This window comes from Pelophylax lessonae (genome assembly GCF_965119305.1).
Source record: "Pelophylax lessonae genome assembly, chromosome: 12".
NCBI classification, from domain to species: domain Eukaryota; kingdom Metazoa; phylum Chordata; class Amphibia; order Anura; family Ranidae; genus Pelophylax; species Pelophylax lessonae.
This window is the reverse complement of record NC_138779.1, coordinates 221,120,793-221,146,944: the sequence shown is the minus strand read 5'-3', so window position 1 is coordinate 221,146,944 and position 26,152 is coordinate 221,120,793. Positions and strand designations below refer to the sequence as shown.

At 45.0% G+C, this 26,152-nt stretch overlaps 1 protein-coding gene across 2 annotated transcripts; it reads right to left on the bottom strand.

The window, feature by feature from the left end:
- Positions 1–230: 230 nt before the first annotated feature.
- On the bottom strand, positions 231–24,118 carry HTR6 (5-hydroxytryptamine receptor 6). Of its 2 annotated transcripts, XM_082273748.1 has the most exons (4): positions 24,082–24,118; positions 22,800–23,945; positions 2,700–2,843; positions 231–686 (listed from the first exon to the last, which is right to left on the bottom strand). In XM_082273748.1, the coding sequence occupies exons 2-4, from the start codon at positions 23,532–23,534 to the stop codon at positions 288–290; spliced, it is 1,278 nt and encodes a 425-aa protein (XP_082129874.1). In that variant the 5' UTR covers positions 23,535–23,945; positions 24,082–24,118; the 3' UTR covers positions 231–287. The 2 variants fall into 2 exon arrangements, with proteins under 2 accessions (XP_082129874.1, XP_082129873.1); XM_082273747.1 differs by lacking the exon at positions 24,082–24,118 and having other exon boundaries at positions 22,800–23,958.
- Positions 24,119–26,152: the final 2,034 nt, after the last annotated feature.

Genomic DNA, 26,152 nt, shown 5'->3' with positions numbered 1-26,152 from the left:
ATATATAAAAATGAAGTCTAGAAATGAGAAAGGTCACCTTTTCGTCTCTGCCACCTACAGCCAAAAATCCTACTGAGCCTCTCCAGCCCTGCTCCGGGGTATAAAGGGGTGACTGTCATGGCTCCATCCACTATCTTTAAATCCACCAAAAAAAAGTTTGTCCCCGTTGACCCACCTCACCATGATCAGGTATTCCATATTAAATGTTTTTGAAAATGATAGCACACAAAAAAAAGTCAGTGAGATTGGGATAGGGTGGGCAGTACATGGGGGGCCTCCAGGACCCCTCAGTCCATAGGTGTATTCAGCTGGTGGACCTGCATCTCTTGCTCCAGGTCGAAGAGGTTGACGGAGTCGGCTGCGGTGACCGGTAGCGGGTCGGTACTGGGGTCCTTATAATGAGGCAGTAGGTGCTCGTTGCCCATGGTGGCGGAGTACATGGAGTCGGTCTCTCCGCGCAGGGTTAGCACGTTCCTCAGTGATAGCCCCAGGCGGGGGGCGCTGTTGGAGTTGCGCACCGACAGGGAGATGACCCTGGTCCGACGGAAGCAGGGCAGGTACTTCCCCATGGCTCGCTTGAAGTCCCTCATGAAGAGCGGGTAGATGATGGGGTTCATCGTACTGTTACAGTAGCCGAGCCATGTCAGCACATCGAACAGTCCGGGGGGGACACAGTCACAGACCGCCTGCGAGACACAAGAGAAGAACGACAGTAAGTACACACAGGGAGCGCGGGGAAAATGGTGGAGTGCAAAAATCCAAACTGATAAAAGTTTGAGGCGGTGAGCTCTACAACCCTAAATAGACACGAAGATCAACGTCCAAAGCATGGTGATGTGGGAGCACCCATGGGGGCCCCAGCTGGATGCGGGGAAACTCTCATTCGTTTAGGATCGGTTTTATTTAAAAAAATTTAAATTTTTTTATTTTTTTATATAAATTTAATACACTTTACACTCATAAAAGAGGATTCCTAGAGCACCGTGCACACGGCAGAAGCTGTTTGCTTTCAGACTCTCACAGACTGAAACACTCAGGCTCTAGCTAAAGGGGAAGGGAAGGGGTGGAGTTGATGGTTTGGAGAAGAGGAGTCACTGCTCTGGTCAGGAAGGGGTTATTGTCCTAGAGTGGGAGAGGGTCACTGCTCTAAGGATGGGGGGGGGGGTGGAATCATTGCTCCGGAGGAGGAGAGGGTCATTGCTCTGGATGGGGTCACTGATCTGGGTAGGAGAGAAAGTCCCTTCTATGGAGGGGAGAGGGTCACTGCTCTGGACAGGAAGGGGTTATTGCCCTAGAGGGTCACTACTCTGAGGATTGGGGGGGGGGGGGATCACGACTCTGGAGGTGGGGAGGATCACTGCTCTAGAGGGGAGTCGCTGCTCTGGAGGAGGGGAGGGTAGCTGCTCTGGAGGAGGAGAGGGTAGCTGCTCTGGAGGGGGAGAGGAATAGCTGCTCTGGAGGGGGAGAGGAATAGCTGCTCTGGAGGGGGAGAGGGTAGCTGCTCTGGAGGGGGAGAAGGTCACTTCTCTCAAGGATGGTCACTGTTTTCAAGTATGGTGGATCACTGCTCTGGAGGGAGCTATTGCTATAAAGAATGGAGGGGGTCACTTCTCTGGGGGGGGGGGGTCGCTGCTCTGGAGAGGAAGAAGGTCGTTGTTCTCAAGGATGGTGGATCACTGCTCTGGAGGGGGAAGAGGGTCACTGCTATGGAGGGTCACTGCTCTGGAGGGGGAGAGGATCACTGCTCTGGAGGGGGAGAGGGTCACTGCTATGGAGGGTCACTGCTTTGGAAGGGGAGAGAGTCACTGCTGTGAAGGGGGAGAATGTCACTGTTCTCAAGAATGGTGGATCACTGCTCTGGAGGGGGAGAGGGTCACTGCTATGGAGGGTCACTGCTCTGGAGGGGGAGAGGATCACTGCTCTGGAGGGGGGAAAGGGTCACTGCTATGGAGGGTCACTGCTCTGGAGGGGGAGAGGGTCACTGCTATGGAGGGTCACTGCTTTGGAAGGGGAGAGGGTCACTGCTCTGGAGGGGGAGAAAGGAACTGTTCTCAAGGATGGTGGATCACTGCTCTGGAGGGGGAGAGGGTCACTGCTATGGAGGGTCACTGCTCTGGAGGGGGAGTGGGTCACTGCTATGGAGAGGGGAGAGGGTCACTGCTATGGAGGGTCACTGCTCTGGAGGGGGAGAGGGTCACTGCTATGGAGGGGGAGAAGGTCACTGCTCTCAAGGATGGTGGACCTCTACTCTGGAGGGGGCTACTGCCATAAATAATAGAGGGGGGTCACTGTTCTAAGGATAGTGGATCACTGCTCTGGAGAGGATAACTGCTCTAAGGATGGAAGGAGTCACTGCTCTGGAAGAGAGGGGTCACTGCTCTAAAGGGGGAGGGCGTCGTTGCTCTGAATTTGGAGGGGGCCCCTATTCTATTCTAAGGATGGCGGATCACTGATCCTGCTCTGATGGGAAGGGGACCACTGTTCTAAGGATGGTGGATCACTGCTCTGGAGGAGGTCACTGCTCTGACTCATACACCTGTGTGTGTAAATTTTAGTTTAGGCTTTATAAAACCGACAATGCACAACCGAGCATGAGCCACCATAGGGAGGTCTTCCTCCATTGGGACGGTCAGCCCAATATGCTCCCCTCATATGCGAGTCGTGGCTCCAGGTTGTTGTTTTTTGGGTCTGCAGCTCACCTGGACGACGTTGGCCACGAAGAAGGGCAGCCACGCCACGAAGAACATGCCCAGCAGGATGCCCAGGGTCAGGCTGGCTTTCAGGGCCTTCTTGCTGTGCTTAGTGACAAACTTTCGGCTCTCGGTGGCAGGAAGCGTGAGAACCTGAGAGAGAGAGAAGCAGATGGATGAGACCTCGATGGTGCAGATTTCCCGATACAAGCCAAATTATTTGTACAATTATTGGAGGAACGGAGAAAAGTTAGAGCCTGCACAGTAGGAAAGCCATCTCCTACTTCTCCCTAGAGAAAGGAGACCACCTTGTTACCATAGGGCCACCATCTTCCCACCCTTGGTTGGCTGTAGAGAAACCTTGTTGGAGATTTGGACCGCCAGCATTGGCCCAAAATTCAAAACTTCAGGTGTTGGGTGGAGCGCCCTCCCCCCCCCCCCCCAGATTCAAACCCCCAATGAACATTAGTCGCGAGAAGAACCAAAATCTCCTTTTTTAGCTCATCGAGGGATTTGAGCCATCAGTCTGCACTAAGCTCCCTTTTTATGTCAGCCCCTCGCCGGAGGATACAACCATCTGTCCGGATTTCATGCTCGGCTTCCTCTGCCAAACCATCTATAGAGACAAAACCTGACCGAGAAAACGTGGCCCCGCCCCCCCAAGGACAATAGGGAGGCTGCAAGGTCTGCACAACATCTGTAACGTTTAACAAAGTAGCTGCTGATGTACTTTTATATGGATACATTTATTGTTCCATATCTTCATATGCAGGCATGTGAGCACTCACTCTCCTGGCCTTGATAATACAATCAGCATCCCTGCTTAATGACTGCTGAAATAAGCTCAGTTAGCCTGCAGGTGTCACATTGGGTGATGATGCCATGTCTGCGGGTGACATTAAACCGCGCTGTCTGGGGAAAAACCAAGAGGCCAAGTTGGAAAACCTGGCATGATCGCTACTACCCTCAACCCCAAAATAACCAATGTCAGCCATGCCAGGCCTCACTTCTTCCTTCTTCCCCTCTCCTAACCGAATGTTCATGGATCAGTCACTCTGCAGAGATGGCAGAGTTTATAAAGGTACATGAATGCTCACCTCAAAAAGTTGACCTGATCACCTCAGGAGGTCAGGATTGGATTTGTTCCTCTGGACGAGAATTTATATTTTTGTTTTTCTACTTTATGGATTGCCCTGGGGGGGGGGGGGGGGTATTGATGCCAGAACAGCCTTCCTTCTCATGCAAGTCAATTGGAATTTAGAAGCAACTTAGATAGAGGTTAGCTAAAGGAACACAGGCAGTCAACGAGTGAGGAGGAGGCCAACCGCAGGTCAGGAAGAGGTCAACAGACAGGGGGTCAGAAGAAAGTTAACAGCCAGTCAGGAGGAGGAGGAGGTCAGTACTAGGTCAGGAGGAGGCCAGCAGCAGGTCAGGAGAAGGCCAGTGCCAGGTCAGGAGAAGGCCAGTGCCAGGTCAGGAGGAGGCCAGTGCCAGGTCAGGAGGAGGCCAGTGCCAGGTCAGGAGAAGGCCAGTGCCAGGTCAGGAGAAGGCCAGTGCCAGGTCAGGAGAAGGCCAGTAGCGGGTCAGAATAAAGTCAACAGCAGGTAAGGAGGCCAACTGCAGATTAGGAAGAGGTCAATAGCGGTCAGAAGAAAGTCAACAGCCAGTCAGGAGGAGTTAAAAAGTAGGTGAGGAGGAAGTCAACAGCAGGTCAGAAGAAGGTCAATAGCAGGTTAGGAGGCGGTCAACAGCAGGTCAGGAAGAGGTCAACAGCAGGTCAGAAGAAGGTCAACAGCAGGTCAGAAGAAGGTCAACAGCAGGTCAGAAGAAGGTCAACAGCAGGTTATGAGGATGTCAACAGCGAGTTAGAAGGAGGTCAACAGCAGGAAAGCTGTATGTGTGAATTCTGAAGCATCTAGGCCAACTCACAATTAGGCGTTCCATTGTGGTGCATTATTGCACATGTCTAAGGAGGCACCACAATGGATGAAAGCAATGTGAATGACCTTGTTTCAACATCACACCACATGGTAGTGTGTATGTATATATATATGTGTGTGTGTGTGTGTGTGTGTGTGTGTGTGTGTGTGTGTGTGTGTGTGTGTGTGTGTGTATGTGTATGTGTATATATACACATACATATACACACACACACATATATACACACACACACACACATACATACATACACACACACACACTGTATATAGTCAAAAGTATTGGGACTCCTGCATTTACACACACATGAACTTTAATGGCATCCCAGTCTTAGTCCGTAGGGTTCAATATTGAGTTGGCCCACCCTTTGCAGCTATAACAGCTTCAACTCTTCTGGGAAGGCCGTCCACAAGGTTTAGGAGTGTTTCTATCGGAATGCTTGACCATTCTTCCAGAAGCACAGTCTCCACTCTAATTCATCCTAAAGGTGTTCTATCGGGTTGAGGTCAGGACTCTGTGCAGCCAGTCAAGCTCCTCCACCACAAACTCACTCATCCATGTCTTTATGGACCTTGGTTTGTGCACTGGTCCAAATCATTTGGTGGAGGGGGGACAATTTGAACAATTTCATGCTCTCAACTTTGTGGGAAGAGTTTGGGGATGGCCCCTTCCTATTCCAAGGGTGGGCCAACTCAATATTGAACCCTACAGACTAAGACTGGGATGCCATTAAAGTTCACATGCGTGTAAAGGCAGGCGCCCCAATACTTTTGACAATGTAGTGTATATATATATATATATATATATATATACACATACACACACACACATACATACATACATACATACACACTGTATATGCATTGGCCTCTATGACACGGTGTGTTGGGGTGCTATTCACAATAAATGACATCATAGCGTACACAGAGCAGGTGTATTGCCACAACACACAAGCGTGAATGGAACCTCAAACTCCAACCATGAGAAGGGTGGACTTCAACCCATGTGATTCCTGTGCCCCTAAAAGTTTGAAAAGTTGGAGATTGAGGTTTTGCCATAAGCTAAATGCATTCCAACTCAACGGTAAAGGTGGTTTTTGGTCCAATAGTCCCCCGAGGGTTTTGGAAGCTCCTCTCACTTATCCTTGGACCGGTTCTTGTGCCAGAAAAACAGCTCCTCGGTACTCTTCAGAATTGTATTTATTTTTATTTACAGAAAGTAACCCACAGCAAAAAAAAAAAAAAGAAGGAAATAAAGCAACAGTAGACAATCAAAAACAAACAAAACAAAATGAAAATAAATAAATAAAAACATATACAAAACAAACAAAAAGAGCACAAAATAAAACAAAAGTAAACTACCACCCAACCTCCCTAATTAAAAACATTGTTAATTAAAAAAAATAAAAAAAAAAATAAACATTTCAAGCAAATTTCACCAAGCAGTTCAATGAGAGAAAGCGTTTTTGTCTGCAAAATGTTGCTGGAATTGTCAATTTTTGCGGCCAAACCTGTAAACCCCTCCCTATGAAGCATGTAAGCGCTGCTTTCCCCAGCATACCCCCCACATTACAAGGTCTATAGGAGACAACCACATAGCGACTTCCATCAAGAAGCAACACTCAACTAGTGTAAAACTTCAGGTAAAAGCTATGCGTCTTTTTTTTTTTTAGTGCATTTTTTAATGTTCGCTGTAGCGTGTTAATACATGTGGTGCGTTTTTTTGATTTGACTGATAAGGATTGATCTCCTGCAGGGACATCATTGTTGTTGACTTTGGAAGGATCTAATTCCAGGGGCTGGCAATGATTGAAAACGCATTAAAACCGCACTATATTTCCACTTTAATGGGTCACCGTAGGCTTCTATGGGGTTCCCAAGGCTTCATACACACTTGTGCGACTTGTCATGTGACTTTGGACACAAAGTCACGGTACAAACCGCAGCCCATAGATTTCAATAAAAGCTGTTCAAATCTTTGCGACTTAAAGACCAGGTCTTTTTATAACAATTGCTGTTTACATGTAAAAATCAGTAATTATATATATATATATATATATTTTATTACACACACACACATTATATATATATATATATATATATATATATATATATTTTTTTTTTTTTTTTAATATATATATATATATATATATATATTTATTTTTTTTTTATTTTTTTTAGCAGGAGACCTTAAAATGACTAAAATTACGATCATTGCAATATTTTATGTCACACCGTCTTTTAAACACAATTTTTGGGAAAAAAATACACTTTTAACCACTTCCGGACCACCCGCCGCAGTTATACATCGCTACTTTGACATTGACATTACATACCAGGGGTTATGGCATCAGATAGCTGCCACAACCCTGGTATTTTTTTACTGGGCGGGTGGTCCTCTTTCACATAAAAGTGGTCCCAGGGGCAGATTTGCCGCAGGATCACTTTTATGGACAGCGGGAGAGGTTCCCCCCGCCACTTCTCATCGTTTTCACCAGAGCTGTCCGGACTCGGTAGCGGGAAAACTATTCGATCCGCTCCCCTCCTAGGCATGAAGTGGAGTGAAGGCAAGCTGGCCCCCACTCTATGGCTTTGGAGGACCAGAGCGACGTCATACCTCACTTCCTCCCAACGGCCCTAAAGGGCCCATTTTTTTCATGGTGAAAAAAACAATGGAATTTTTTTTTTTTTTTTTGCTTTTTAGTGTAAATGTGAGATGTGAGGTCTTTTTGACCCCAGATCTTACATTAAAGAGAACCTGCCCTGTTTATTTCTATTACAAGGGATGTTTACATTCCTCGTGAAGGAATAAAAGTTATCAAAATTTTTTATTTTTTTTTAAAAATGGACAGTGTAAAAAAAAAAAAAAAAATTATAATATAAAGTGCCCTGTCCCTCCGAGCTCATGCGCAGAAGTGATCGCATATGCAAGTCACGCCTACATATGGAAACGGTGTTCAAACCACACGTGAGGTATCGCCGCAATCGTTAGAATGAGAGCAATAATTCTATCCCTGGACCTCCTCTGTAACCTTAAACTGGTAACCTATAGAAATGTTTAAAATGTCGCCTATGGAGAATTTTAAGTACCAATGTTTGTTGCCATTCCACGAGCCTGTGCAATTTTGAAGCCTGACACGTTGGGTGTCTATTTACTCGACGTAACATTATCTTTCACATTATATAAAAAAATTGGGCTAGCTTTACCGTTTAGTTTTTTTTTTTATATGCAGTGAAATGTATTTTTTTTCCAAAAAAAAAAAAACTGCATTTGAAGGACTGCTGCGCAAATACCACATGACAAAAAAATATTGCAATGACCGCCATTTTATTCTCCAGACCCTTTGCTAAAAAAAAAACCTCACACACACACATATATACACACACACACACATCTCTATCTATATATACACACACACACACACACACACACACACACACACACACACACACATATTATTTATATATATATATATATATACATACATACATATATAAAAAAAATTTTTATTGTTTATTTTACTGGGGTTTTTTTTTTTTGTTTTTTTTTTTTTACACTTGTTTTCTTATTACAAGGAATGTAATAAGAATAGGGCATGACCGGTCCTCTTGATAGGGAAATGTGGGGTCCCCACATCTCTCCTCTAGGCTGGAAACCCTGAGATCAAAAAAAAAAAAAAAAAAAAAAGAAAGAAGAAAAAAAAAAAATGATTTTGGCTTCCCAGCTGAAGAAACTGCAGTGTTTACATCTGCCCAGGCCGGACAGAACGTCATAACGTTGTGCCCGAGCCTCCGAAGGTCATAGAGATGACCAGGGACCCATCTGGTCCTTGGTCAGGTCTATGGTAAACGGCTGCCGCCGGTCGATGTGGAGATGCATGATTTTTAAAATAGAGACTGCCATACTTTTTGTGCTTTTCAGTGCATTGGGAAGCCCTTTGAAAATTAATGGGCTGCGGAAAACGCGCAGCTGGGGAACGCAGGGAAGTGGTTAAAGTCCTAGTGCACCAAAGTGCATGGTACCATGCGTTTTGGTGCCTGCAAATCCAACTACGTTAGCTAAAAGGTGTAGGGGTGCTATTAAGAACTTGTACTCACCAATTGCAGTTGGTGCTGCCATCTGCAGACGCATGCAGGTGCAATTAATTCCTAATGGCACCCCCACGCATCAAGCAAACGCGTGTGAGTTTGTGATGACCACAACACTGATACCGCAGTACCATGCGGTCTGGAGATGCATGATTTTTTTAGTGACTGCCATACTTTTTGTGCATTCCAGCACATTGGGAAGCCCTTTGAAATTAATGGGCTGCGGAAAACGCGCAGCTCGGGAATGCACAAAGATGCGCGCGCTTGGATGTATCTGTATGGCGTAAACAAGCTTAAAAGTTTACAGAGACTGCGCGCTCCCTCAAGGCCAGGCGGCGGCTCTGCAAAGCGAAGGATTCAGCAGAGCGAGGATGTCGTACAGAAGAGGAGACCGGCGCCGGCTGTGTTCGGTGGGGGTTGGCGTGCTCCTGCGGCGCACACAGCGACTTGGCACCCGGCAGCCCAGCAGACAGAGGGTACAGGGGCGTGTATATTTTATGCATGCTCTGTGGGCAGCAGGAAGGGCTGGCAGGAGAGCGCAGCGCACATTCCTCGTGTTCGGAGCTGCTGTGCCGCAGGAGGGGGGGAGGGGAGGGTGAATCATCTGAGAGGCTGTCATAGCAGTAGCGCTGCCATAATCATGGGAATGTCATTCATTGAACCGCAGCAAATCCCCAGTGCCAAGCGGTGACATTTATAGTGGAGGAATAAAGGGCGCCATTTGTGCCCCGTGGGCAGCCTGGTGACTCTTCATGTTTCTTAGAGTCATGTGACGACCGCCGGCAAAATAATCCGATCAGTGAGATTTGATGTTCAAAAATCCCCTCTCCGTGTATACATTATAATTTTATAGTGTATTGGGGGGGAGGGGGCAGTATATTACACAGGCACCCTCTGCTTCCTGCTGAGTATCCTTGCGCGGTGACTGCGCTTTACTGTTCTGCCGTTTCAGGGCAGCTCTACCAGTCAGGGCTGGGATGGGACTGCAGCCTCTTGCCAGGCTTCCAGGAGGCCTCTGGGTGGGACTGCAGCCTCTTTCCAGGGCTGACCGGAGGCCTCTGGGTGGGACTTCAGCCTCTTTCCAGGGCTGACAGGAGGCCTCTGGGTGGGACTGTAGCCTGTTGCCGGGCTTCCAGGAGGCATCTGGGTGGGACTCCAGCCTCTTGCCTGGCTTTCAGGAGGCCTCTGGGTTGGACTGCAGCTTCTTGCTGGACTTTCAGGAGGCCTCTAGATGGGACTGCAGCTTCTTGCCAGGCTTTCAGGAGGTCTCTGGGTGGGACTGCAGCCTCCTGCCAGGCTTCCAGGAGGCCTTTGGATAAGACTGCAGCCTTTTGCCGGGCTTTCAGGAGGCCTCTGGATGGGACTGCTGCCTCTTGTTGGGCTTTCAGGAGGCCTCTGTTCTCAATCCACACGGGTTGGTGGACGTATGAAGGAATGGCAGATGATGGGACTCCTCCTTCACCTGTAAGAGTTCAGGAAATGCCAATCCTTGGAGGCAGGAGACTCAATGTCATCCTAATCCATGCCAGTGGAAGAAATATCTCAAGGAGAACCCACCTGTGAACGCTACCAAGGCCGGTATACCATCATCTGTACACTGCAAGTAAGTGTAGCCGAATGTTGGGCTACAACAACATGGAAAATGAGACATTGCTTTATAATTGCTTCACTTCCTCTACTGAGATTCTGAAGTTGTGCTGCACTTTTCTCCCCCAGCTAAAGTCAAGCGAGCCTATAGACTATTACAGAGCACCCAGAACCCTGGGAGATGTAGTCCAAGATGACAGCCATATAAAAAGGGACAACTGACTTTCTGAATTACAGGTTCCAATAGACGCTGGGCAGCAGGAGGAGTCAGGAGGGAAGGGGGGGGGGGTATTACATTTCCAGGGAAAGTGTGTTCTCTGGAGGTATTCATCTGCCAGTGGGAAGCCAAGCCAGCCAAACTCAAGCCCACAGTCGAGAGCGGAGACACCAGAGGTTCAACAGCCCTGTCAGCACAGCTACCTTTGCCCAGTTGCCACCGAGAGACCAGAGCGTTCATCCTGCGCTCTACTTCAAACCATGAAAGACAGAATCACCAGGATAAGACTGAGGGGGCCCGTCCACCATGAGAGCCTGTCGACATTTCACTGAGATCAGGACATTCAATGCACCAATTTCATACTGCATCTTCTCCAAACCTGTACCGCACCCTTACTAACTCTGAGCTGCGGTTACACCAAATGGTTATCAGTTCAGATCCACAGCACCTCATATTAAAACTGTACAAAACCCCTCCGCACTTCACTGCATGCATGTTTAAAAGACTATCATTAAGTGCACCAACGCTTCTTAAAGGGCCTAACAATTGCCGGCAGATGAAACAACCTGTAGGACTGCCCCTCCCATAAGCCACCCTGCACATCCCCTTTGTCCCTTTTACCCCTCCTCGTTTTTTGCTGCCAGGATCTTTCCTGCATCCTCTGCAAGGCGGACCCCCCTGAAGGTAGAACACACATTTAGGGGAGACTCTGCTGTGCACTCGGCACCGGTCTCTGCTCTGGAATCCCCCTGCACTATACTCACACTGCAAACAGCAGGGCATGCACCTAGTGGTCTCCTACACTGGGACCCCCCTCCAGACTACCAGGGCGGGACACACACTATACCAGGACCCTTACAGAGTGGGGATAGTGGGTGAGACCCCAGGGGTCTCTGCTGCATTCTCTGTCCTGGGACCCCCACCAGACTCTAGGTCCAGACAGGGGTGGATAAGAGTGGGGGAAGCCCAGCCTATTGAGTGATTTAAGGATGGGTGGAGGGAACCTGCAGGCACGTCTGATCATCCCTGGAGGTTACCCGCGTCCACCCCAAAGAAAACCACCAAAAGGGGAGAAGGGGGACTGTACTTGCCCTTCCATGGTGCGGGTAACGCTCCAGACAGAACTCCTTACTATCGAAGTAGGGGAGCTGTCGGCCAAGGGACTGCTGTGACTTAGACCCAAGCTCGGTCGTATGTGACCCTGTGAGACGTTTAACTCATGGGCCAGCCTCTGTCCGTGAGGCTATGTCACGGCCGACCTAGCGCGTAGCTGCGGTCTGCACACGCTCGCTGGCTGGGCTGGATCTAGATTATCTAGCCAGTTGCCCAGCCCTGCAGTTGGTTGTAGACCTCCCCAGAGAAAACAAAAAAGATGTAAGACTAGACAGATTAAAACTGATTACCTAGAGCAGAGGGGGGGTTATATACCAAGCTGAGGACGGCCTATGGGCGTAGCCAGGTGTTTTTTGTTCTGCCTAGTCCTACTCCTGGAGGAGGCAATATAACCCAGTAGTTATGGTTTATGGAGCCCTGTGTCCATCGATGAACGAAAGAGAAATATCAACTTCTGCAACATATTCACCCAGACATAAATTCACATAAAATTACTTAAATTGGCTCCCAGTTCTAACAGTATTCAACTGGATCCAAAGACTTTGATCAAGAAACCCCAAATTACAGTATCTCACAAAAGTAAGTACACCCCTCACATTTGTGTAAATATTTTATTCTATCTTTTCATGTGACAACACTGAAGAAATGAGACTTTGCTACAATGTAAAGTAGTGAGTGTACAGCTTGTATAACAGTGTAAATTTACTGTCCCCTCAAAATAACTCAACACACAGACATTAATGTCTAAACCACTGGCAACAAAAGTCAGTACACCCCTAAGTGACAATGTCCAAATTGGACCCAAAGTGTCAATATTTTGTGTGGCCGCCATTATTTTCCAGCACTGCCTTAACCCTCTTGGCCATGGTGTTCACCAGAGCTTCAGGGGTTGCCACTGGAGTCCTCTTCCCCTCCTCCATGATGACATCACAGAGCTGGTGGGTGTTAGAGACCTTGCGCTCCTCCACCTTAGATGTATAAGTAGTCAACTTACACTAAGGGAATCCTAAAATCGAACCCCACAAAGTCAGCATCAACTTTATATGCATTAAAAAAATAAATACATTTTAACCAGACACTGTAGATACGCTGTTTGTCCACCCACCCTCCCCACACTTTCTCCAATGTATGTGGTATTCCTCAACTAGTATACGTGGCTCTATAAAAAGGCTTTATTGATAAGTGCCTTCCAGGCCTGAGCACCGGGAGGAGTAGGTTTTTTTTTCCAAGAGAGAACTATCAACTTTCTAGCGTAATAAAATAATGTCAGAAGGGCAGTGCTGTATTTTGGCCTAGGCCAACAAGGCCCAGGCCTAGGGCGGTACTTTGCAGGGGGGCAGCAAAGAACACGTCCCCCTCCACCTGAGACTCTATTGGCCACTAGTTGCTAGAGTCGCCTCTCTCATTCCCCCCTCTCTCTCACCCCCCTCGCTTTCACTCTCATCCCCCCTCTCTCTCTCACCGCCCCTATCTCTCTCTCTCACCCCCTCTCTCTCTCTTTCTCTCTCTCTCGTCCCCCTCTCTCTCACCCCCCCCTCTCTCTCTCACCCCTCCTCTCACTCTCTCTCTCATCTCCCTCTCTCTGTCTCTCTCTCATCCCCCCTCTCTCTCTCCCTCACCCACCTCCCTTCTCGTGAGATCTCAGGGGTTCATGCTGGGATTGTAGTCCTTCAATTTTGGATAGAGCCACATCCGTTAAAAAAGAAGGAGTGGGGCAAAGTTACATAGGTGGGGGAGGGGGGGGGCCCGATTTTAGTCTTGCCTAGGGCAGCACAAAACCAAAATACACCACTGCAGAAGGGTACGTGTTACTCTCGTAGGGGCCAGGGACTCAACTGGTCCAAGAATACACTCTTCCAACAGTTGGTCTAACACAAAGTGTAGAGACTTCTTCTATACATTCAGTTACCTCCATCCAAAATTTCTGAATGGTCGCACATTCCCTAGAAAATCTGCATAAAATCTGCCCTGGGTGAGGTCCACCACCAACAACAGGGCGACTGGGAGGGGAATATCCTGGCCAGTCTGGCCCGGGGTAAGATATATACGATTGTATTGGAGGAGACGATCCCAAGCCGATAGCAATCCGGAAAAATTAATTTCCCAAAGGTCATCCCAGTCTAGCTGATGGGCAGTGTTGGGGGTAACGAGTTACAAAGTAACTGATTACAGTAACTACATTACTTTTTTTGGTAACGAAGTAACGTAACTAGTTACAATACTAATATTGGTAACTACACTACTTTACTAGGCTATAGGAGGTAACTACACTACTTTACTAGGCTATAGGAGGTAACTACACTACTTTACTAGACTATAGGAGGTAACTACACTACTTTACTAGGCTATAGGAGGTAACTACACTACTTTACTAGGCTATAGGAGGTATCTACACTACTTTACTAGGCTATAGGAGGTAACTACACTACTTTACTAGGCTATAGGAGGTAACTACACTACTTTACTAGGCTATAGGAGGTAACTACACTACTTTACTAGGCTATAGGAGGTATCTACACTACTTTACTAGGCTATAGGAGGTAACTACACTACTTTACTAGGCTATAGGAGGTAACTACACTACTTTACTAGGCTATAGGAGGTAACTACACTACTTTACTAGGCTATAGGAGGTATCTACACTACTTTACTAGGCTATAGGAGGTAACTACACTACTTTACTAGGCTATAGGAGGTATCTACACTACTTTACTAGACTATAGGAGGTAACTACACTACTTTACTAGGCTATAGGAGGTAACTACACTACTTTACTAGGCTATAGGAGGTATCTACACTACTTTACTAGGCTATAGGAGGTAACTACACTACTTTACTAGGCTATAGGAGGTAACTACACTACTTTACTAGGCTATAGGAGGTAACTACACTACTTTACTAGGCTATAGGAGGTATCTACACTACTTTACTAGGCTATAGGAGGTAACTACACTACTTTACTAGGCTATAGGAGGTAACTACACTACTTTACTAGGCTATAGGAGGTAACTACACTACTTTACTAGGCTATAGGAGGTATCTACACTACTTTACTAGGCTATAGGAGGTAACTACACTACTTTACTAGGCTATAGGAGGTAACTACACTACTTTACTAGGCTATAGGAGGTAACTACACTACTTTACTAGGCTATAGGAGGTAACTACACTACTTTACTAGGCTATAGGAGGTAACTACACTACTTTACTAGGCTATAGGAGGTATCTACACTACTTTACTAGACTATAGGAGGTAACTACACTACTTTACTAGGCTATAGGAGGTAACTACATTACTTTACTAGACTATAGGAGGTAACTACACTACTTTACTAGACTATAGGAGGTAACTACACTACTTTACTAGGCTATAGGAGGTAACTACACTACTTTACTAGGCTATAGGAGGTAACTACACTACTTTACTAGGCTATAGGAGGTAACTACACTACTTTACTAGGCTATAGGAGGGAACTACACTACTTTACTAGGCTATAGGAGGTAACTACACTACTTTACTAGACTATAGGAGATAACTACACTACTTTACTAGGCTATAGGAGGTAACTACACTACTTTACTAGGCTATAGGAGGTAACTACACTACTTTACTAGGCTATAGGAGGTAACTACACTACTTTACTAGACTATAGGAGGTAACTACACTACTTTACTAGGCTATAGGAGGTAACTACACTACTTTACTAGGCTATAGGAGGTAACTACACTACTTTACTAGGCTATAGGAAGTAACTACACTACTTTACTAGACTATAGGAGGTAACTACACTACTTTACTAGGCTATAGGAACGCGCTTTCCTGCGTTACCCAAGCCGTGCGATACAATCGTTATTTGGAAGAATAGAGAGGGATGAAGTTTATGACTTTTTGTTGCACTTTATCTTTTATTCTGTTTTTTCAGCTTTTGTTCTCATGTTTCCCAAAGCCTGTGTTTATACAATAAACTCTATGCAGAAAGAGTGTCATGGATCTTCTTCTACACGGTCAATTAAGAAAGAGGAAAGTAAAGTAATAAGTAGTGAAGTTACTTTTCAAATGCAGTAACTAGTAAAGTAATCTCATTACAATTTACAGAAGTAACTAGTTACATTTTTTGAGTAACTACCCCAACACTGCTTATGGGTTACCCCCCCCCCCCAGTCTAGCTGATGGATTACCCCCCCCCCCCCCCAAGCTGCTGTACAAGGTGTGAGGGCCCTGTGTGTATCCACAGACTTCTATAAAGATTAGACAAAGCCTTGTGGAGAGAATTGTCTCGAAGGACGGACTCCGGATCCTCCACCTGCAATGTGAGTTCTGCAGTCAATTACATGCATGACGAAGCTGCAGATAACGAAACAAGTGAGGAGTTAGGCAATTTAAATTTGGATTTCATAGCATCAAAATTCTCAACAATATCTCCCACCCCTTTTTATAACAAATTTGGTCCATAGAATAGGATTAGGAAATAAATAAAAATGTGAAGGGGATTTTTCCATCAAGGTGTGTGTGTGTGTGGGGGGGGGGGGGGGTTATATTGTATGTTTTTAGCACTCAACCTGGTGTGTCAGAGGGGTGGAGGTTCTTGAGAAGGTCTTCTAGACCCCAGATCTCTCCTTAAAGAATACCCGTCACAAGCCTATTGCTGTCACGAGGCATGTTTACATGCCTTGTGACAGCAGCAAAAGTGATAACATAAAAATAATATGTGACAGCATCAGTGTAAAAATAAAAATAAATAAATAAAACATTTTTTTTTGTAAAGTGCCCCTGTCCCCCCCCCCCCCCCCATGCTCGTGTGCAAAGGCAAACGCATGCATCGGTCTCGCACCCATACAGCAAATGTATTCATTTTTTTTTTTAAAGTGTATTTTTCCCCAAAAAAAAAAAAAATTGCATTTGGAAAAACAGCTGCGCGAATACCATGTGACATAAAAAAAAAAAATGTCAAAACCCACCAATTTATTCTCTAGGGCCTCTGCTTTAAAATAATAAATAGAAGCGCAATGCTTTTGGGTTTCTAAGAAATTTTCTAGCAAAAAATACGGATTGTTACATGGAAACGAAAAGTGCCAGAACAGGCCTGGTCTTCAAGTGGTTAATAATGTCAGAGCACAGAGTATCCGTCCATGCCACATGGAATTGTCCAATCAGTGTCACTGACCGTATTTCCATTAGTGACACGCAGATTATTAGGGTTGTCACCGCACAGAATATCCCTGTAGCCCATACATTATTCCTTTTAGTGCACATCTGTCAATGCCGCACTGATTTTTTTTTTTCTACTAGTGCCACGGAATTTATTTTTATTAGTGCCCCATGAACTTTAGGGAGTGTCATGGCAATAATTCTCAGCACAGTACATCTCAGAGTTATAGAGGTTGTTCCTAATCAATCATATCACAGCAATCAGTGCCACAGTGATTATTCCCATCAGTGCCACGGCCATTATTCCCATCAGTGCCACGGCCATTATTCCCATCAGTGCCACAGCCATTATTCCCATCAGTGCCACAGCCATTATTCCCATCAGTGCCACAGCCATTATTCCCATCAGTGCCACAGCCATTATTCCCATCAGTGCCACAGCCATTATTCCCCATCAGTGCCACAGCCATTATTCCCCATCAGTGCCACAGCCATTATTCCCCATCAGTGCCACAGCCATTATTCCCATCAGTGCCACAGCCATTATTCCCATCAGTGCCACAGCCATTATTCCCATCAATGTTACAGCCATTATTCCCATCAGTGCCACAGCCATTATTCATATCAGTGTCACTGCCATTATTTCCATCAGTGCCACAGCCATTATTCCCATCAGTGCCACAGCCATTATTCCCATCAGTGCCACAGCCATTATTCCCCATCAGTGCCACAGCCATTATTCCCCATCAGTGCCACAGCCATTATTCCCCATCAGTGCCACAGCCATTATTCCCCATCAGTGCCACAGCCATTATTCCCCATCAGTGCCACAGCCATTATTACCATCAGTGCCACAGTGAGCTACAGAATTTAATGGTTGCATAGGCTAAAAAAAAAAAAAAAAAAAAAAAAAAAAACACAACCACAACAAGTAGAGGGTTCAACTAAAAGGAAAGGTAATCAAGAAATTGAAAACCTGCAATATGTTTCAGTGCCCATGGCCCTGGCAAAGGGTAGGCAGGAGGGGCAGGGCAATAGTTTATTAAAGGAATGTGGGCACCCTGACCCTAACCCTAAGGGAAGGGGGGGGCATGTGCCATCTGTAATATTTCAGTCAGTGCCAGCGAGTGGATTTCCTTTAGTGGCAAATGGTTTAATTTTAGAATGTCTCCGCACAGTATATGCCGGCACCATCTAAGACTGACCTCCCAGTGCCACATGGAACACATCTGGTCATTGCCACGCTGATTTTTTTTCTACCAGTGCCACCGCAGTTATCTGTGTGAGTGCCACAGAATTTATTTCCAGGAGTGCCCTAGAGACTAAATTTAGAGCGTCACAGTGATAATAGTCAGCACAGTGCGTTTTGGAGGATATATATAACCAATCCCATGACGGAAAATACATGTATCCATGACACAGTTATTTCCATCAGTGCCACAGCAACTATCGAGCCACACTGATTATACAGTATGTTATAGAGATGGGAAAAAAGACAAGTGACATGTTCAACCAATAGGACAATAAATTAAGTAAATGGAAAACCTGCAATATGGATCAGTGCCACATGGAGTATTTCCATCAGTGCCACATGGAATATTTACACCAGTGCCACATGGAATATTTCCATCAGTGCCACATGGAATATTTACACCAGTGCCACATGGAGTATTTCCATCAGTGCCACATGGAGTATTTCCATCAGTGCCACATGGAATATTTACACCAGTGCCACATGGAATATTTACACCAGTGCCACATGGAGTATTTCCATCAGTGCCACATGGAGTATTTACACCAGTGCCACATGGAGTATTTCCATCAGTGCCACATGGAATATTTACACCAGTGCCACATGGAATATTTACACCAGTGCCACATGGAGTATTTCCATCAGTGCCACATGGAATATTTACACCAGTGCCACATGGAATATTTACACCAGTGCCACATGGAGTATTTCCATCAGTGCCACATGGAGTATTTCCATCAGTGCCACATGGAGTATTTCCATCAGTGCCACATGGAGTATTTCCACCAGTGCCACATGGAGTATTTCCACCAGTGCCACATGGAGTATTTCCATCAGTGCCACCGTGACTATTAAACTACAGGGATTATTTGTTGCATAGGTTGAAAAAAAAAAAAAAAAGAGAAGTATGGAGTTCAGCCGATAGGAAAAGGAATTAAATAAAGGGAAAACCTGCAATATGTATCAGTGCCACATGGAATAATTTAATCAGTGCCACATGGAATAATTCAATCAGTGCCACATGGAATAATTCAATCAGTGCCACATGGAATAATTCAATCAGTGCCACATGGAATAATTCAATCAGTGCCCCAGAGAGAAATTTTACTTTAGTGTCAAATGGATTAATTTTGGAGTGTCCCAGCACAATATATCCCTGACTCATCTAGGGCTTACCTGCCACAAGGAACACATCTGTCATTGCCACACTGATTTTTTTTTTTGTCTACCAATGTCCCCGCAGTTATCAGTGTGAGCGCAATTTATTTCCACGTGAGATCTTTAGAGTGTGATAATACTCATCAAAGTAAATCCCTGTGTTTTGGCGGATGTTCCTTACCAATCATATCACAGCAAATACATGCATCAATGCCACAGTGATTATTCCCATCAGTGCCACAGCAACTATCGAGCCACACTGATTATAGGTTACATAGATTGAAAAACAAACAAACAAATAACATCTTCAATTAGTAGGAAAATGAAATAAATAAAATGATAAATTGACAATCTACAATTTTATAGATGTCCATCAGTGGAATGAATGGAATAATTAAATCGGTGCTAAATGGAATATCAAATCAGTGCCACATGGAATATTTCAAATTAGTGCCAAATTGATTATTTCCATCAGTGCCACAAGAAATATCAATCAGCGTCACATGGAATATTTCCATCAGTACCACAAGGAATATCAATCAGTGCCACAAGGAATATCAATCAATCAGTGCCACATGAAATATCAATCAGTGCCACATGGAATATTTCCATCAGTGCCACATGGAATATTTCCATCAGTGCCACGTGGAATATCAATCAGTGCCACATGGAATATTTTCATCAGTGCCACAAGGAATATTTCCATCAGTGCCACATGGAATATTTCCATCAGTGCCACGTGGAATATCAATCAGTGCCACATGGAATATTTTCATCAGTGCCACAAGGAATATTTCCATCAGTGCCACAAGGAATATTTCCATCAGTGCCACATGGAATATTTCCATCAGTGCCACATGGAATATCAATCAGTGCCACATGGAATATTTTCATCAGTGCCGCAAGGAATATCAATCAGTGTCGCAAGGAATATCAATCAGTGCCGCAAGGAATATCAATCAGTGCCACATGGAATATTTCTATCAGCGCCACAATGAATATCAGTGCCACAAGGAATATCAATCAGTGCCACATGGAATATTTCTATCAGCGCCACAATGAATATCAGTGCCACAAGGAATATCAATCAATACCACATGGAATATTTTATCCAGTGTACATGAGATATCAATCAGTGCCACATGGAATATCAATCAGTGCCACATGGAATATCAATCAGTGCCACATGGTATATTTCAATTAGTGCCACATGGAATATTTCAATCAGTGCCACATGGAATATTTCAATCAGTGCCACAGAGAGAAATTTTTCTTTAGTGTCAAATGGATTAATTTTAGAATGTTCCAGCAGAATATATCCCTGACCCGTCTAGGACTGACCTTTCAGTGCCACAAGGAGCACATGTTGTCATTGCCACACTGATTTTTTTTTTTCTACGAATACCGCCGCAGTTATCTGTGTGAGTGCCATGGAATTTATATCCAAAAGTGCCCCAGAGACGATCATCTTCACTGCAATATTACTTAGTATAGTAAAACCAGTATATGAGCAGGGGGTGTCCAACCTGCGGCCCAAGACCGCTACGAATGCGCCCAACAGAAAAACCTATTCTTACACTACTTAACAATGTTGAATTTATTTATTTATTTATTTGGGGGGGGGGGGATTTTTTGTAAAAAAAAAAAAAAGTGTTTACACTTAGCCAACACGCGGCCAATGAAAAATGTAACAATGTCTCTTTACTTGGCTATTATACGTTTTATCTTCGCAAAGAAAAATCTCCCAACCTTCCCAATCGCGCCTCATTCATGTCATCAGTTTTCGGCAGCACCAACATTTGTGAGCGACGATTTTGCAAAGGAAGAAGCACACGAGGAACAAAATTAGAACCACAATATCTGAGGAACACCTTGAGAATTCTTTGGGAATCATTGCTCCATCCATCCAACCAGATATTGATGCGTCCAATTAATTAAAGAACAGCGGCAAATATCGCATTCGTTCTATGTCGCCCAATCTTACTTTTTTTTTAAAATTCTTTTTATTGAGATTATAGAGAAAAATAACAATGCCCACGCAGGCAGGGCACAGAGACCCGAGGCAAGAAAAAAAAGAGAAAAAAATAATACAAAGAACAAATAGAAATATATATGTGTCTCATGCTGTACTCATACAACATTTCGCTGCAAGACACCAGGGACACTTCAAATTTTAACAACATTCCCCCAGATACCAAAAGACAGCAAAAATAAATAAATAAAAAAAGACCCCCCAAAAAAAAAAAAAAAGAAAAATCCCCCACAAGGGGACCTATTAATTAGGGAGTAGCTGGCATCGTAGCTGTTGAGTTGTCCTGTATCCATGGTGACCATACTTTTTTTTTTTTGGACATCCTCTATTTCAATAGGTGTCTTTGCAAAGGGGAAGGGTGGAGGTAAGCAATTGCTTCCAGAATGCCGCCTCCCTTTTTTACTTTCATTTAAAAATAAAACTTTTTTTAAAAACTCATTTAAAAATAAAACTTTTTTTAAATAAAAAATAAAAAAAGTTTTATTGCTCAGATAGATACATTTTTAAACTTGGTATAAAAAAAAACCCCTTGTGAAAAACTAAAAGGCAAAAAAAAAAAAAAATGAATGTAGTTTACCAGGACCAAAATTAAAATCATTTAAAAATCATAGAGAAAATATTTAAAGTAAAACCAAACAAAGAAAAAACACCACAAAAAAAAAAAAAATGTAAATCTATTTAGTTTTTTTTTTTTTAACGCATTGCTTATGAAAATTGAGAAATTAAATAAAAATATGAAATAAAATACAAAACAAAAAACATTTGTTTATTGCCTCTAATCCTTCCATCAAACTTGGTATAACTTGGTATGGTGCCAAATTAAAGGCAACAAAAATGAATGTAGTTTAACAGGGCCACAATGAAAAGGATTTTAAAAAAATCACGGAGAAAATATTTACAGTAAAAAAAAAAAAAAAGCAGCGTAAACCCCATTTTTAAAAATCCATTGCTTAAAAGAAATTTGCAAAAAAAAAAAATAATAAATAAAAAAAGTGTACTTCTTGTTAATTTTATTGGGATTTTTTTCTTTTTTTGAATTTGATAATTATTTATAAATGGTCTCTTTACATTTATTTATATTACTTTTTTTTATCATTTTTTTTTTAAATCTGTAAAATAAACGACAGACTGTTTATTTGGCACAAGAACAAGTCTAGGGTGTGTGAACTTCCTTAACCCTCAGGAGAAGGGCTAAGGGTTAAAGCATATGGGACCCAAAAATCCCCACCAAAAGCACCTTCATTTCACCATTTTATTTGACTTCACCCAAAATGATAAAGTTTAACTAAATCTAACAATTCTTTTTTTCTTTTTATTTTAATTTTGGTTAAGAGAAATCTCAGTTTTTACTCATGATTGGGATAAACAGAGGTCAGCAGATATTCACAGCTGGGCCCATAAACAGAGGTCTATCCTCACAAAAATGTGAAATACCGGGCAGACTTGATTGACCGCTTTGTCCTTTTCGGCCATCAGTCTTCTAAGTTTTTAGGGTTCTATTTGCAAAAGTTTCCTCTCCTTACACCTGACGCTCTTCGAACCTCTTATATGAATTCTGATCAAGCTGTTACTCACCTGTGTGTGGTCTTCAGTAGCGTTGGGCATGTTGGTTGTCAGAGAGGCCACCTGGACGGCTTGTTTCCTGGCCGCCAACAGGATTCGGCAGTAGGTGAAGGAAATAGCCGCTGACGGTAAGAAGAAGGTCAAGCAGGAGGCGATCAGAGCGTACGGTAGACTGACTGTGAGCCGGCACTGCTTCTCCTCCACCATGGATGTCAAGTTTGTGGACGGCACCTCCAAGTTCTGCTCGTGCCATCCCATCTCGATGGGTAAAAATGAGGCCAGCGCCGCCAACGTCCATGTGGCCAAGATCAGTCCCAAGGCCCGGCAGGACGTCATGCGGAGCTTGTATTTGAGCGGCGAGATGATGAGCAGGTACCGGTCCAGGCTGATTACGCAAAGGTTGAGTATGGATGCGCTGCAGCACATGACGTCGAAGGAGTACCAGATGCAACAGAAGGCGCCGTCCAGGACCCACCTGCCATAGAGTTCGTTCAGCATGGCCGGTGGCATCACCACCAGGCCCACCATGAGGTCCGACATGAAGAGGGACACCAGGAAGTAGTTGGAAGTGTTCCGAAGGGACCTTTGGGTGAAGATGAGCAAGATGAGAAGCGAGTTGCCCGCAGTGGTCAAGAGGACAATGAAACTCAAGAAGACGGCAATCCATACCCTTCGCCCGTCCGACGATACGCCTTGGACCTCCTGCCCATGAAGTCCATCCAGCTCTTCATCGTTAAGTTGAGCCATGAAGGATTTTCCTACTCTGAAGAGACCATTGCCGTTTTCTTCTCCTTGGCCGAGGTCTTTGTCTTCTCCGCTCCATCTATATCCTAACCCTTGGCTCTCATATCCCTATCCCGTCAGCGCTCCTCGCACCTCCATTTACTTAGTTTTATTCCATCGCACTTTTCTCGCCGTGCTGGAGATCCCAGGTTTCAGCAGAGCCTTTGTGTCTGGCGGTCTTTTTTTCTGCATCTAATAATGTTCCTCGGCAGTTCCTCTTCCCCATCATTATCTCTCAGTTCTGTGTCTTCAGTTTATTATGCGCTCCCCCTCCTCGGCGGTTGTGTCACTTCTCCTTTCTCCATCCCTTCCACCATGCCTCTCGCAGAAGCCTCACGGTGAGATTTCACATCACACAGAGAGCCATTCCTGAGCCTGGAAACGTGAAAGTCAACGGAGAATGAAAAAATCAGCCGGGAGCCGGGCGACTGACGGGGGAGATTATGAATGCCAGAATGACGCCCACCTCCACTTCCCAGACCCCCCCCCCCACCCTCCCCCCGCCACTCACCGGGGAAAAATCCTATTATCTCAAGGAATCAATTCATTCCTTCCCACAAATAAAACACCTGACTGAATGCCGACACCGAATACCCCCAACAGGGGGTGACAACTGACAGCAGAGACGGCTGACAGAAAACAATGATGACATCAATTGTCACAACAATATCATCATCATCTTCATCTTCATCATCCTCATCATCATCATCATAATCTTCAACATGTATGAGCTGAAATGTAATTTACTAGTGATAATAAAAAAAACAATAATAGTCTGACTGCATTAGAGTGTAAGCTCCTCTGGTGGGGACATTAGAGTGTAAGCTCCTCTGGTACAGAGACTAATGTGACTGTGGGGGAGGGGACATTAGAGTGTAAGCTCCTCTGGTACAGAGACTGATGTAACTGTGGGGGAGGGGACATTAGAGTGTAAGCTCCTCTGGTACAGAGACTGATGTGACTATGGAGAAGGGGACATTAGAGTGTAAGCTCCTCTGGTGGGGACATTAGTGTGTAAGCTCCTCTGGTACAGAGACTAATGTGACTGTGGGGGAGGGGACATTAGAGTGTAAGCTCCTCTGGTACAGAGACTGATGTGACTGTGGGGGAGGGGACATTAGAGTGTATGCTCCTCTGGTACAGAGACTGATGTGACTATGGAGGAGGGGACATTAGAGTGTAAGCTCCTCTGGTGGGGACATTAGAGTGTAAGCTCCTCTGGTACAGAGACTAATGTGACTGTGGGGGAGGGGACATTAGAGTGTAAGCTCCTCTGGTACAGAGACTGATGTAACTGGGGAGAGGGAGGGGGGGCATTAGAGTGTAAGCTTCTCTGGTACAGAGACTGATGTGACTGTGGGGGAGGGGACATTAGAGTGTAAGCTCCTCTGGTACAGAGACTGATGTAACTGGGGAGAGGGAGGGGGGGCATTAGAGTGTAAGCTCCTCTGGTACAGAGACTGATGTGACTGTGGGGGAGGGAACATTAGAGTGTAAGCTCCTCTGGTACAGAGACTGATGTGACTGTGGAGGAGGGGACATTACAGTGTAAGCTCCTCTGGGGGGACATTAGAGTGTAAGCTCCGTTGGTACAGAGACTGATGGGACTGTGGGGGGGGGGGGACATTAGAGTGTAAGCTCCTCGCTCCTCTGGTACAGAGACTGATGTGACTGTGGGGGAGGGGACATAGAGTGTAAGCTCCTCTAAGGGGACATTAGAGTGTAAGCTCCTTTGGTACAGAGACGGGTGTGACTGTGGGGGGGGGGGAGGGGACATAAGAGTGTAAGCTCCTCGCTCCTCTGGTACAGAGACTGATGTGACTGTGGGGGGGAGGGGTCATTAGAGTTTAAGCTCCTCTGGTACAGAGACTGATGTGACTGTGGGGGGAGGGGCATTAGAGTGTAAGCTCCTCTGGTACAGAGACTGATGTGACTGTGGGAGGAGGGGGCATTAGAGTGTAAGCTCCTCTGGTACAGAGACTGATGTGACTGTGGGGGAGGGGACATTAGAGTGTAAGCTCCTCTGGTACAGAGATTGATGTGATTGGCTCAGTGATCTCTGTACAGCACTGCGGTATATGTCAGAGCTATATAAATGTATAATAATAATGGCTCCATTACTGTACAGCCAAACAGGTCACTCCGCTGTAAACTACCAATGATTTTGCGGATTGCGGGGTCACTGCTGATTGGACGGATGTGAATTGATCTTTGCATTTGGTAAATCTCTTCATATGTCCAAGTATTTCCACTGAAACCTCTTTACTTTATTCTACAGAACATGAGAGGATAGCAAAATATCCCATTGTGACACTATGCAGGCAACACACAGGTAATTGTAATCATATGGGAGGGGGGGGGGGGGCAGCAAAAACCAATCTCCCTTAGCAAATACCAACCAATCAAAATCCCCCTCCTCCAGCAAAACTCCCAATAAGTAAAAATCACCTTCCCCATAGCAAAACCCCAAACCAGCAAAAATCCCCCTTCCCCCAGCAAAATCCCCAACAAGTAGAAATCCCCCTTCCCTTAGTAAAATCCCCAAACAGTGCAAAATCTCCCTTTCCCCAGAAAAAAAAACC

Excerpts from the sequence above, each read along its gene's own strand:
- HTR6 (XM_082273748.1), bottom strand. The coding sequence starts at position 23,534 with ATGGCTCAACTTAACGATGAAGAGCTGGATGGACTTCATGGGCAGGAG. Across the intron at positions 2,844-22,799 it reads CTACTGAAGACCACACACAG|GTTCTCACGCTTCCTGCCAC; the intron begins GTGAGTAACAGC and ends TCTCTCTCTCAG. Across the intron at positions 687-2,699 it reads TCGTGGCCAACGTCGTCCAG|GCGGTCTGTGACTGTGTCCC; the intron begins GTGAGCTGCAGA and ends TGTGTCTCGCAG.